The sequence below is a fragment of the Amphibalanus amphitrite genome, unplaced genomic scaffold (assembly GCF_019059575.1).
Source record: "Amphibalanus amphitrite isolate SeventyFive unplaced genomic scaffold, NRLGWU_Aamphi_draft 000001F_arrow, whole genome shotgun sequence".
NCBI lineage: Eukaryota > Metazoa > Arthropoda > Thecostraca > Balanomorpha > Balanidae > Amphibalanus > Amphibalanus amphitrite.
Window position 1 is genome coordinate 2,548,004 of NW_024881499.1, and position 11,603 is coordinate 2,559,606.

The 11,603-nt window shown below is 51.6% G+C and overlaps 2 protein-coding genes across 2 annotated transcripts; both read right to left on the reverse strand.

Annotated features, from left to right (window-relative positions):
* Positions 1-3,136: 3,136 nt before the first annotated feature.
* Positions 3,137-3,742, reverse strand: LOC122389863 (venom protein 302-like). The gene has a single exon (XM_043382356.1). The coding sequence runs from the start codon at positions 3,721-3,723 to the stop codon at positions 3,337-3,339; it is 387 nt and encodes a 128-aa protein (XP_043238291.1). The 5' UTR covers positions 3,724-3,742; the 3' UTR covers positions 3,137-3,336.
* Positions 3,743-6,618: 2,876 nt separating this feature from the next.
* Positions 6,619-9,810, reverse strand: LOC122389934 (serine/arginine repetitive matrix protein 1-like). Its single transcript, XM_043382485.1, has 3 exons — positions 7,981-9,810; positions 7,513-7,605; positions 6,619-7,259 (listed from the first exon to the last, which is right to left on the reverse strand). Exons 1-2 carry the CDS (start codon positions 9,243-9,245, stop codon positions 7,554-7,556), a joined length of 1,317 nt encoding a protein of 438 aa, XP_043238420.1. The 5' UTR covers positions 9,246-9,810; the 3' UTR covers positions 6,619-7,259; positions 7,513-7,553.
* Between the last annotated feature and the right edge of the window lie 1,793 nt (positions 9,811-11,603).

Here is an 11,603-nt window from a genome sequence, read left to right on the forward strand (position 1 = left end):
GGTCGGCCAGGGCCACGCACCCGGCATAGTGGCGCTGGACGTGATTGTAGAAGTTCATGCACATCACCGGGTTGATGCACTCCATGGCGGCGTCCATCTTGGCCTCCAGGTAGCGGAGCCGGTGCTCCTGCTGGGTGATGCCGTCAGTCGTGTCCATCATGGCGCTGAATGATGACGCCATGCCCCGCTTCATGTTCGCCTTCACTGCAGACCAGACAGCCTCAATCGGGTTCAACGGCGCGCTGTATGGCGCTGTCCGTACCAGCTCCAGACCAGGGAACTCGGCTGCAACTGCCTCCAGGTCACAGTGTACCGGCGCGTTGTCACAGACGATCGTCACCTGGTCGAGCGGCAGAGGGCAGGCCTGCAGGGCACGTCGCAGCCAGTCAGAGCAGTCCGTCTTCCGAAAGGACCCTCGTCGGCGCTCCCAGTAGATGATGCCGGTCTGCGACATCAGCCCGATGATATGGACGTTGGGGCCCTTACTGGTGGCGGCCTTCACCGAACATCGCAGGCCGCGGCGGGATCGGCCCTGAGAACGCCGCAAAAACAGGTTCGCGTTCGTTTCATCCATGTAGAGCACCGATCTCCCACTCCCCGTCGCCGCCATCACCTTTCGCACGTACTCGGCCCTCTTCTGCTTATTTGCGGCGTTGTTCATGGCCACTGGCTCGGCCACGACCTTCTTCATAGTAAACAGCTGGCCGTGCAGGTGGCGGTGGATGGTCGGGACGGATATGGTGACACCGGTGTCCTGGCGCAAATTGCGACCGATCTCCACGAGAGATATCAATGGATTCTCCTCGACGTAAGTGACCATCTTGTCGACCATCCCCTGGGTAACTTTCTTCTTTGTGGCACCGCCACGGGGACGCGGCAGCTGTCCTTCGGGCCTCGTAATGTACCCGTAGGCAGTGCGGACCGGAATTCCATTCGCTGTCGCAGCCGCCTTCCAGTCTCCACCTTCATTGAACACGGCCACGACCCGCTCTTGGGCATCCCGGGGGATCCGCTTGTACGGCCCACGCCTGGTGCCCGGCGGAGGGCCGCGCCTGCCTCGCGGCTGTGGTGGGCCGTCACCGCCACCGGCAGGTCCAGCTTCGTCAGGAGCTCCGTCAGGAACTGGATTTTCAACCTCTGTCAATTCTACCTCAACTTGCATATCCCCATCATGGTTAAAAAAATGGTCAACCTCCGTTGAGGACTGAGACATACCTGGCTACAATAAAATACATCACAGCAAGTTATTGACGTTAACAGAGCAAATGAGGTAAGCATCTGTGAGTTCAACGTTTAGAATGATTCATGTGGATTCATAAACAATTGTTGTAAAAAATCACGTGTTCCATGTGCTATTTTTGTTAAATGAGTTCCTCCAAATAGGAATATTACATAATATTAGCAGATGTATTCCTCATGCGGAAATTTATGTACCTTTTCTTATAAGCACCTCTTATAAAAATATAAAATTCAGGTGCAGCAGCTTTGTCTGTAGTTAGTTCAGAATATCTTTTGAAATCAAACATTATCTTTTTGAAATTGCATTTTTGTTTTGTGAAATTGCTTGTTACTTATTTGAAATCACATTTTTGCTTTTTGAAATTCGATCTTATCTTTTTGAATTCCAACTTTTTGTTTGTGAATTTGGACTTTCGACTTTTGAATTCGTAATTTAGGTTTGTGAATTTGGACTTCAGCTTTGTGAATTTGGAATTCAGCTTTGTGAATTTGGACTTCATCTTTGTGAATTCGGACGAAAAAAGGTGTAGATCCAATTTCTTTGCATGAGAGGACTCAGAATGGACTGCGCTATCAAACTGGTATCTCTAATTTTCTAAATTTAGAAAATTTTGAAAATTATATATCAAAATCAAAATTTGTATTTTTTTTAACTTTTTGACTTTTCGAAAAAAAAACGGTAAATATATGATAGAACACATGCTTATGACTGACTCTAGCAAGTTTAAGCCAGATATCTTCAAAAATGGCTTTTAATTTTTTCAAATCAATTTTTCTGTACGCATTTGACATCGTACACCAATATAAATAACACCATCGTGTTCCTGAGCTCAAACTGCATCCGATAGATATATTTTTTGTTGAACAATTTAACTTTAAAATTTGACCTTTTTTGACCAGAAAGTGACTTGACCTCAGCTATATTCAGATGAAAATGACCTAAAATGACACAGGCGACACCGAATTCGAAATCTATGGCCTAAACGGACCATAAAACATGTGTCACGTGACCGACTTATGACATAAGATTTCCGTGACCTATGATGACCTGACCCTGACCTGAAAATCAAAATACAAGTTGGGTACCCTCAGAGTATCTAAAGCATCTGTTCACGAGTGTGTAAACCAAAAATCAGCCTGATCTGACTTGTAAGACGGCAGCCAGAGCCCAAAAAGTGAACAAGCCAAATCTCGATAATTTTTACTTTGACCTGACCTGTGACGTCATCGATGACCTCGAGGTCAATGAAATTAGGTTCCGCTCAACAGTTTTTCCGGAGCTATCAGATGCCGTTCGAATTTTGACGATCGGCCCAGTAGTTTCGGAGTTAGGAGGGGGGCTATGAATAGCCCCCCTCCCCCAGTGGGGCGTGTCATACACAGACCCCAGTGGGGCGCGGGTTAATTTCATATTGCAAACGGTGGCTATCCAGCAAGGCAGAAGTTGAGATGATTTCAACTTCTTGCCGGACCGGAAAATCTGGCTCACCGGCCTGCCGGACCGGTCAAAAGAAGTTGCCAGATTTGCCGGTTCACACCAGTTTTCAATTTTTTGGCACTGAATTGGCCATTTTTCCGGCCCGGTAGACGGAATCTTGCCGGCCCGGAATCCGGTGTCAGGTGTGAGCCCGGTATTACGCAGTTTTTTTTTTTAATCACGTGAGCTCCGTAGATAAAAGCTTACGAAGTGTCGATGTGAATACCAAATTATACTTACGAAAAAAATCGACTTACGAAGTCGACGTGAATACGGCCCCTGAGGCCTGAAGGCTGAAGCTTACAATTTAACGCAAAAATAAAATTCATCTGCTTCCTAGGAGATAGGCACAATTTGTCATGGTTGATAGCATATTTAACCTCCCTCCTACAACTGAAATGCTTTATTTGGTTGGCAAAAATATATTTGTTGATGTGTTTTCGCTCGCTCCAATCAAGCACATTGCACGAATGATATTAAACAATGTCAGAATGACGGGAATACAATGCAAGTTTTCTGATTAATTGTTACTGCATCAGTTGCCACATGTCAGTTGCCGCAGATGGTCGTTTCGTCAGAACTTTCATTTATGATCGTTGGTCTATGATCGAGCACCAAGATCAAGCATTTTCTGTGCGCTTCAAAACTTCTGGCTCGGCAACAGCTTTCGGCAGTTTCTTAATCGGGAAATACTTGATGACTGGATCTGAGCAGGCCTTCACGCACTTGCCGGCCAGCGGCGGTCTCTTGTCGCACACCATGCCGTCGCCGCACTGTCCGGATAGGTTCCACGGGCCGCCGCAGCTCTGCCCCAGGCCGCGGGCGCAGACCATGCAGCCGCAGCCGCACACGCCTGGCTTACGGCCCCACGGGAAGCACGAGCACTCGCTGGGGTTGTCCAGCAGACACTTCACGTGGCGGTCCTTGGTGCAGGGCAGACAGCTGAGAGCCGAAGCCACGGCCAGCCAGGCGGCCAGCAGCAGAGCGAGGGCGGGCAGGGCGCGCATGGCCGCTGTCTGCACGGCGTGGTCGTGATATCGAGTGATGCGTGATGGTCTCCAAATGTCAGCTTTTTATGCAGTTGGAGTGGGAGCTGTCACGTTCCCGGCAGGACCGTCGCAGAGCACAGCCGAGCCGTCACATTGGAGCTGTCAGTGGGGTGAAGGTGACTGGCTCGCCGCAGAGCGACGTGCGCACCGCGCTGTCACCTTATATCCGGTTGGCTAATCTAATACTTTCGATCACTTTACATTAACTGTAAAATCCGTATTAAAGTTTTAATTACATGTGTTGCGCGTTGTGCCCATGCCTGTATATTGTGTAAGGGAAATTGGTGTAAGCTTTATCTGAAAATGAGTCAGTTGTGGGCGTTCAGAAATAACAGTAAGTCATTGTTTAACCCGCGGCCCGTTGGGGGAGGGGATGAGACAACCCCCTCTCTCCTTTTCAGTCGATTTCTTCTAAAGTACAGCAGATATCGTCACCAAACTTTCAGGACCCCTCCGGTGATCAATTGTACACCTTGTGACTACAAGTTTTTCCAGAGGCTATGATAGGTTGGCCACAAATGACGTAATAGTGACGTTACGTTCTACCATTTTCGAAACATTGATTATGCGGGAAGAGCTGTCACGCACATAGGCGGCGGAACGGGGAGGGCACCGGGGCACCGTGCCCCCTTTGATTTTGGCATTTTAACATTAGCCCTATAAGCGTTGCATGGAAAGAATGGGACCAAAAGTCGGCAGTCCCCCCCCCCCCCCTCAATTGAAGGTGTTCCGCCGCTACTGGTCACGCACGCGCTTTTCGTTTTTCCAACCAAGGAGAGGCATTTTACACGAACACACTTTTTTGTAACCAAACAAAAAAAAACTAACCTAACCTAACCAGACCTAACCTACAACCTGCAACCTACAACGCTACAACCTACAAAACTATAAACCTACAACCTAAAAACCTAAAACCTACAAGCCTACAACCTACAACCTACAAGCCTACAACCTACAATCCTTCAACCTACAGAAGTACAACCTACCTACAAACCTACAACCTGAAAACCTACCACGGCCAAATTTTTTGGGGTGGCTGACCGCGAACCCTCGACCCAGGATACTCAGGGCGGACACGGCCTATCCACAGCCAGCCGGCCAGCTGTCAGGTGCCGCGGTGTAAGCCAGTTTCCAGTGACGCAATGGGGTATTCTCCGGGTAGCGCCTCTCCTCTGGTCGGGTTGGAAAAAAACGTAACACGCCTGCGGTTTTGAAGATAGAGAAAAATGTGCGAGATAAAAAGGTGCACGATTAAGTGGTCATCCCACACTCCGCTAACAGCAGCAGCGGAACACCTTCAATTAAGGGGGGGGGGGCACTGCCGACTTTTGGTCCCATTCTTCCCATGCAACGCCCATAGGGCTAATGTTAAAATGCCAAAATCAAAAGGGGGCACGGTGCCCCGGTGCCACCCCCGTTCAGCCGCCTATGTCCGCTGATATCCCAACGAGGCGCGGGTTAACGCTCGATGTTCGCCCACGCCAGTTAATCCCACTTTATTATTCAGAAATCAGTAAGCACCAATTCAATGCTGATTATCTATCCAACATCGCTGTAGGCATAGACCGAGATAACCGATAAACCACGGCAATTCTCTTGGCGTACAGCGTAATTAATTCAATATGAAAAACTCATGGCATTGCATATATAAATGCATCACGTACTCTTAACCCGCGCCCTGCTGGGGGGGGGTGTTTGAACACCCCCCCCCCCCCTGTGGTTTTTCGCGAATATCTCAAAAACGGCGGCGCGGAGCGCCGCCGTTTTTGGTACACCTTATCATACATCAATTCTACACATGTTGTGAAAATTTCAGACCAAGGTCATTCAAGGTCAGGTCACGAGGTCACTCGAAGTGACCTCACCTCATAAAAAGTTTCAATGTCTGTCATAGCTACACCGAGTGACCGATCGCTTTGAAACTTTCAGCGATTGCTAAGAGCATTAGCATGTACAAAATGTATATCTCAGAATTTTGATATCGATGACCTAAGGTCAGGTCAATTTTGCGACCTCACCATTATAAGTCAATGGGAGAAAATTGAAATGCGCCTGTTTTGGACGAAAGACATTATAAACACTCCCAAACACTGAATTACAAGTGGTTTAGACACACTGAACATGAAAATGGTGTCTGTGACCCCTGTTTATGCCCTGAGGTCATCTTAGGTCACGAATGGTATCTAACAGTTTTTCGCAAATAACTTTTGATAGAGGCATGCTAGAGCGATGAAAACGCCTTAGATGTGTTCAGCTCGACGATACGGATCGACTGATATGCAACATGACCCTTTCCGGTCAGGTCATGACCTTGACCTGAGGTCAAATTTTCAAGTTGACCTTTCAAGGTCAAATTATAGTTCGTTCGATGCGTCTTGACAAGAGGAACACGATGCCGGTAAAAGTAAGCTCGTACAATGCTTGGGTCAAAAGTTATTGCAGAAAAACTGTTTCCGAAAAAATCGGCTATTTTTGCAGTTTTTGCCCCCTGCAGGCAAAACCGTTGACGTTAGGTCAAATCTGAGAAAACTACTCAGAAAGGGCGTTAATAGGGCTATCGAATGCGCTTTTCCGCGGCGCTGTAGCTCTATTGGTTCCCGAGTTATGCGTTGGCTTCTTGGAAATTGTCGACATTCGACCTGGAAATCGGCGAAAATTTGCCTTCAATGACCTCTGGTGACCTGACCTTTGACCTGACCAAAAAATTGACCGAAGTGATTTCCTCATTATTTTTGACGCTCTTTCGAACGCCGCCTTCCGCGTATCGCTACGTGGCCCAGGAGCCGAGTTAGAAGGGGGGTGTTCAAACACCCCCCCAGCAGGGCGTGGAAATCCAGGACCCCCAGCCGGGCGCGGGTTAATCCAATAGGTATTATTACCACAATTTGCTCATCACAGTCATTTCAACATGAAAACATTTATATCTGTATAATTATTAGGACATTTGACCTCCTACACATATCTTGTAAGCATCATAATGCAGAAGTGACAATGCAGCTGCGCTGCAAGCATTGCATTTGGCGAGTTTGCGCAAGAACTCTGTGATTTCCTCATCACAACGTTACACTAGATGTATGTTATACGATGTTATCACACACAAACAAGTTAATAAGTATTGTTCGTTCACCTAATTCTCTGTAGTTCATTTCGGAAAGCCCCTCCAATCCCAGCATTCACCAAGGCTGCACGAGCGGCCTGCACTGCCCCGTGCACCTGTCACGGAGGGGCGTCGCGTGCACGTCGCGTGCACCTCGCGTCCGGGCTAACGTCAGTGGCCGGCGCGGCTCGCTCGGGGTCCGGTCCGCCCACCAGACAGCTCCTGCCACCCCCGCCGCCGCCCCCGCCGCCGCCCCCGCCCTGACGGCTAGCTCGGCCGCCGGGGCAGGGCGGCCCTGTTCGTACGGTGCTGATACGGCTGGCGTGAGGCCGTCCACCACAGGAGACTGTTGGAGTCGAACGGAGCGGGCCTGGCTGACCTTGGGCGCACCTGTGACCTGTCCTCACATGGGAGAGGAAGAGAGAGAGAGAGAGAGAGAGAGAGAGAGAGAGAGAGAGAGAGAGAGAGAGAGAGAGAGAGACCATCAGTGTCACCATCACGTGACTATAAATCACGGTGCTTGCAACCAACTCGTGTAATGTAAGCGCATGTGATACAAAATAGCAGCATAAAGGTACCGAAGAAATAAATAAATCACGGCAACTTAAAAGTAAGGATATCGCCGACGACAAAACAACCAGATAACTTACAGTTTCAAACGTTGCACAATATTTCAGCATTCGCCACGGGTTTATGGTGTAAAGAATCTTCGCTCCAAAGCTTCAGTCGACATAATCAGACGCCTGCGAAAACAAATGGCATGCCTTGGTTAGCACTTAGCAGGTAAGAATTGCACTTAGGTATCGAACTGCATCTCGTAATATACCGATGCGATATCTAAAAGGTGGCATACCCGCTACAAGTAAGGCATAAGATTTGTTAAAGCTACTAAGTTTTAGCAGAAAATGCATTCATATGCTATTCGACAAATGTCTTCTGTTATTTCCTTGATGTAACTATTGCATAAATGCTACACTACAATGCCTTGTGACACCATTTCGCACCAACTCAAAATCTCAGAAAATGAAGTGCTGTTGACAACACAGCCAAGAATGGATGAATTTATCTGAAAGCGAGATTATAGACCGAGCAGGACAATCAGAGGTGATCCATCTCACCTCAATCGGTCCCCGTCGTCGTCAGTGGAGATCCGCTCGGGGTTGGACATTCCGGCCAGAGAGAGGCTCTTCCTCTTCACCCTCCTGTCATCGGGCGGCTCGTCCGCGCGCCGCTCGCGCAGCTGCACTGCCGTCGTGGGACTATAGTAGTCCCCTTTGGGGGCCTCCGACAGCGAGCCCACTCTTCCGTTCTGGCTGGAGATTTTGGGACTTTGTAGGTCCCCAGACAGCGGAGAAGTTTTATCGCGAGAATACCTCGAACTTCTGCGACTTGACCAGTCTTCCGCAAAGGGTGAGGGCATTGCCGCTGCGTCGTCCGGATAGGCATCATGGTATCTTTCCAGGATGTCGGCAGTGTTCGGCGAAGGACTTCGGGATCTGCGCTGATGCGCCCTCTTGACATCCTGCTGATTTGTGGAATAGTTGCCTGGAATGTGAGTCGAAGCACGCCTCGGGGGCGTCTCTTTACTTCTTGTGAGGCTTTGCTTCCTGATCTCAGGGCTCTTTTCGGGAGAGGGAGTGCGAGAGTGGGAATATCGGCTGTTTTCCGGTACCCTTTCCGATTCCTTAGCTGCCTTGCTGTTGGGTTTAGGTGCAACAGTAGGCTTGGTCGCTTTGGGACGAGCATGCTGGTCCATCTGTGGTGCTGCTGAGCGCTTCTCTCTGGGTTGCGGTGCTGATGGGACTATCGCTCTCGGTGCACTGGGCTGTATGAGGTCATCCAGGTAGCTGGCCCTGCGCGACCCGTCATCCTTCGCTGACCCCTTCCTAAGGTCCCGGTCCTGTGATCGAGATCGAGACCGGGCCTGTTCGCGCCGAGCCGATCCACTTTGCGCCGCCGTCGACGGTCGAGCGATCCTCTCAGAAACCGGCTCCGACTTTTTCCTCGAGACAGGCATGCTGGGCTTACTTCTTTCTGGAGACAGAGACTCCCTGACAAAGCCGTCGAAGCGAGAGAGGCCGTTGTTCATGTCTGTCCCATTTACAGGCTTTGTATGTGGTTCATCCTCATCCGTTGAGTCAACCAGAAATGAAAACCGGTTCTTCTGCTTTGGTTTCGTCACGTTTCTATCCTCGGTGTTTTTCGGTATGACGACATCAGCGAACTTCCAGCTGGGAGATATGGAGGGCTCCTTCTCCCTGCGCTTTGTTCTCAGTGTGTTCATAGTCTCCTCGTCCCCGTCCCCCGTGCGCCATGTATCGACAGACTCGATAGACAGTCGCGACTTGGCACGGTCGGGCTCGTCGTCCGAACTGCCATACATTTCTTCCAGGTGCAGCTTCTCGAGAAACTTTCCCAGCTCACTTTTCCCGGCGCCGGTAATTGAGCCTGATCTCGGACGATCGTTCGGAACCGAAAGTCGATCTTTCCGATCGTTTGTTCCGTTCGGCACAGCTCTGTATTCACGTTTGGCTGAGGAGGGCAGCGCTTTCCCTGATCTACTGTTATTTGAAACATCTCTGGTGCCTCCTGCATTCTTAGCTTTATTTGGCTTGTTATCTGAGATTGAAGATCCCACACTCTTACGCTTTGGAATGCCGGTCCTTTTAGGCGCCGCTGGTTTGGTGCCAGCAGCCTGTTTGGCAGGAGAATTTCGCCGAGCCGGTGACTTATCTGCCTTTACCGGCCTGTTTGGATTTCCAGACGATGTCCGGCGCGGTACCTCTGGTGGGGACGAGTTCCACTCGGGCCGATTATCCACTGAACTGGGTCGCCTCGGGGCCTCTCTGCCTCTTTGGTGCGCCGGCTTTGCGGGGGCTCCCTTTGAAGCAGGCGCCGTACCTGAGGCGGGGGCGGCTCGGCGGGCTGCCGCTCCAGTGCGGGGCCCCGGTGACCCAGTGGACTTTATCCGGCCTCTGGCGGCGCTGGGTCTGGCGGCCGCTGATCCTCTCTCGTCGGTATGCATCGGACAGGTTACCTCGTGCTCGTGATAACCCGCGGATGACCGGCGCCGTGGCTGACCGGCCGCGTCCGTGGAACGTTTTCTCGGTGCGGCTTCTGCTCGGCCCGGTGCTGGGCCGAGGTGGCCGCCGGGCGCACGCCCCACGCGCACGGACATCGCAGTGACACCTCACACTCGCGGCACCGTTCTGACACCACCGTCACGTCACACTGTCTCACGGCACAGCTCCTGGCACCAGCACGGCGCGGCACGTCTGCACTCTTGACAGGTGTTGCAGCGTCTGGGGGCGGCGGCGGCCGCGGCTGTAGGCGACCGGCCCTAACCGGTCCAGGCGCTCGGCCCCAGGTCGGCCCACATGTTCGCCCAGCTCTGTATTTGGCCGGCTCGTGGCCGCTTTCCAGGAATCGGGCGCAGTGGTACCCGCGATAGGGGCGCGTCTCGCCGGCTGTGCGGTGTTAGGGGCGGGGCCGGCTCAGATCGCTGAGCTGGGGGCCGGTCCGCTCTCCTGACCCTCGTGACGGGGTGACAAGGCCCCGAGAGACCGGTCGGCCGGCAGCCCCTCGTAGATCACACTCACTGAGTCGCGGCCGTCACTCCCCGAGTCTTCACTGTTACCGTGTGCCTCTACCGCCCGCTGGGCCACCACCACTCAGCCGCAGCCCCAATTATAGCAATGGAGGCACGGATCACCGGATCGCAGTACCGATAAGGCCGACAGACAGCGGCGCGGCCGCCCGCCTCGTCTGGCCCTGTTCTGCCGACTGAGCCGAGAGCTGGTCCGACCCGGCCCGGCCTCAGGATCGTTCCTCTCCGTCGCCGCCTACACCGTCCGCATCTGCCCACGTCGACAGACTCTGACCGAGCCGTCCGTCGACTGCCAAACCGGCGACCGGTAAATAATGCCAAGGCTGACGGAAGTGTTGGGACGCCGTCTGTCAATATGCTGTCAGCTGTCACCACGAGCCAACAATGGCTGTAACAGACTCAAACGTATACGGGTGGCGAAAAATTGCGAACACGTCCCCGTGTTACACGGGGTCATTGGCGAGCCTGAATGATCTGTTATTCTAGCGGTGAGCGGTATTCGGCCTTGATGAGAGCTCCAATGGAGGTGTGATGAACGGTCAGAGGCAGGCCTGGCGTGGGAGGCGACCTGGCAGTGGGGGAGGCACCGGATCACGAGAGCAGCGGAGAGAGAGAGAGAGAGAGAGAGAGAGAGAGGGGGGGGGAGAATGAGGGAGGACAGTAAGGGCGTATACGGGAGCACGGGAGTAGCGGAAAGAGAGAAGAAAGGATGGAGAGGGGCGATTCTTTCTACGCCTATCCCGCGACCCGTGGAGGGGGGAGGGGGCCAAAGAGCCCCCACCCTGTGGTTGTTCGCAGATAACTCAGAAACGGCTGCGAATTTCGACATGAAGCTTCCAGTTCCTCTCCGGACATCAATTTTACGCAACTGCTGAAAAAAATAGCTCCCAGGTCATCTTAGGTCACGAGCTATAGAGGTCAAACGGAGGTCATGTTCGGTGATTTTTCGTTGAAGTAGCTGTTCACGGAGAAAAATCGCAGAAAATCAGAGTTTCATCCTAGCGATTCAAAAATTGGACCTTAGGTATAAAAATGCATGGCAAACAAAATGGCCTTCTCGAAATTTCTAAAATCTAGAAATCCCTAGATCTTGTGATTTTCAAACTCAAAATTTAGCTTTCTTGATATTTTTTT

Bases quoted from the DNA above. Each gene is read 5' to 3' on its own strand.
- LOC122389863 (XM_043382356.1), bottom strand. From the start codon at position 3,723: ATGCGCGCCCTGCCCGCCCTCGCTCTGCTGCTGGCCGCCTGGCTGGCC.
- LOC122389934 (XM_043382485.1), bottom strand. From the start codon at position 9,245: ATGTATGGCAGTTCGGACGACGAGCCCGACCGTGCCAAGTCGCGACTG. The intron at 7,606-7,980 runs GTGAGATGGATC...TTGTTTTCGCAG, and splicing joins GACGACGGGGACCGATTGAG to GCGTCTGATTATGTCGACTG.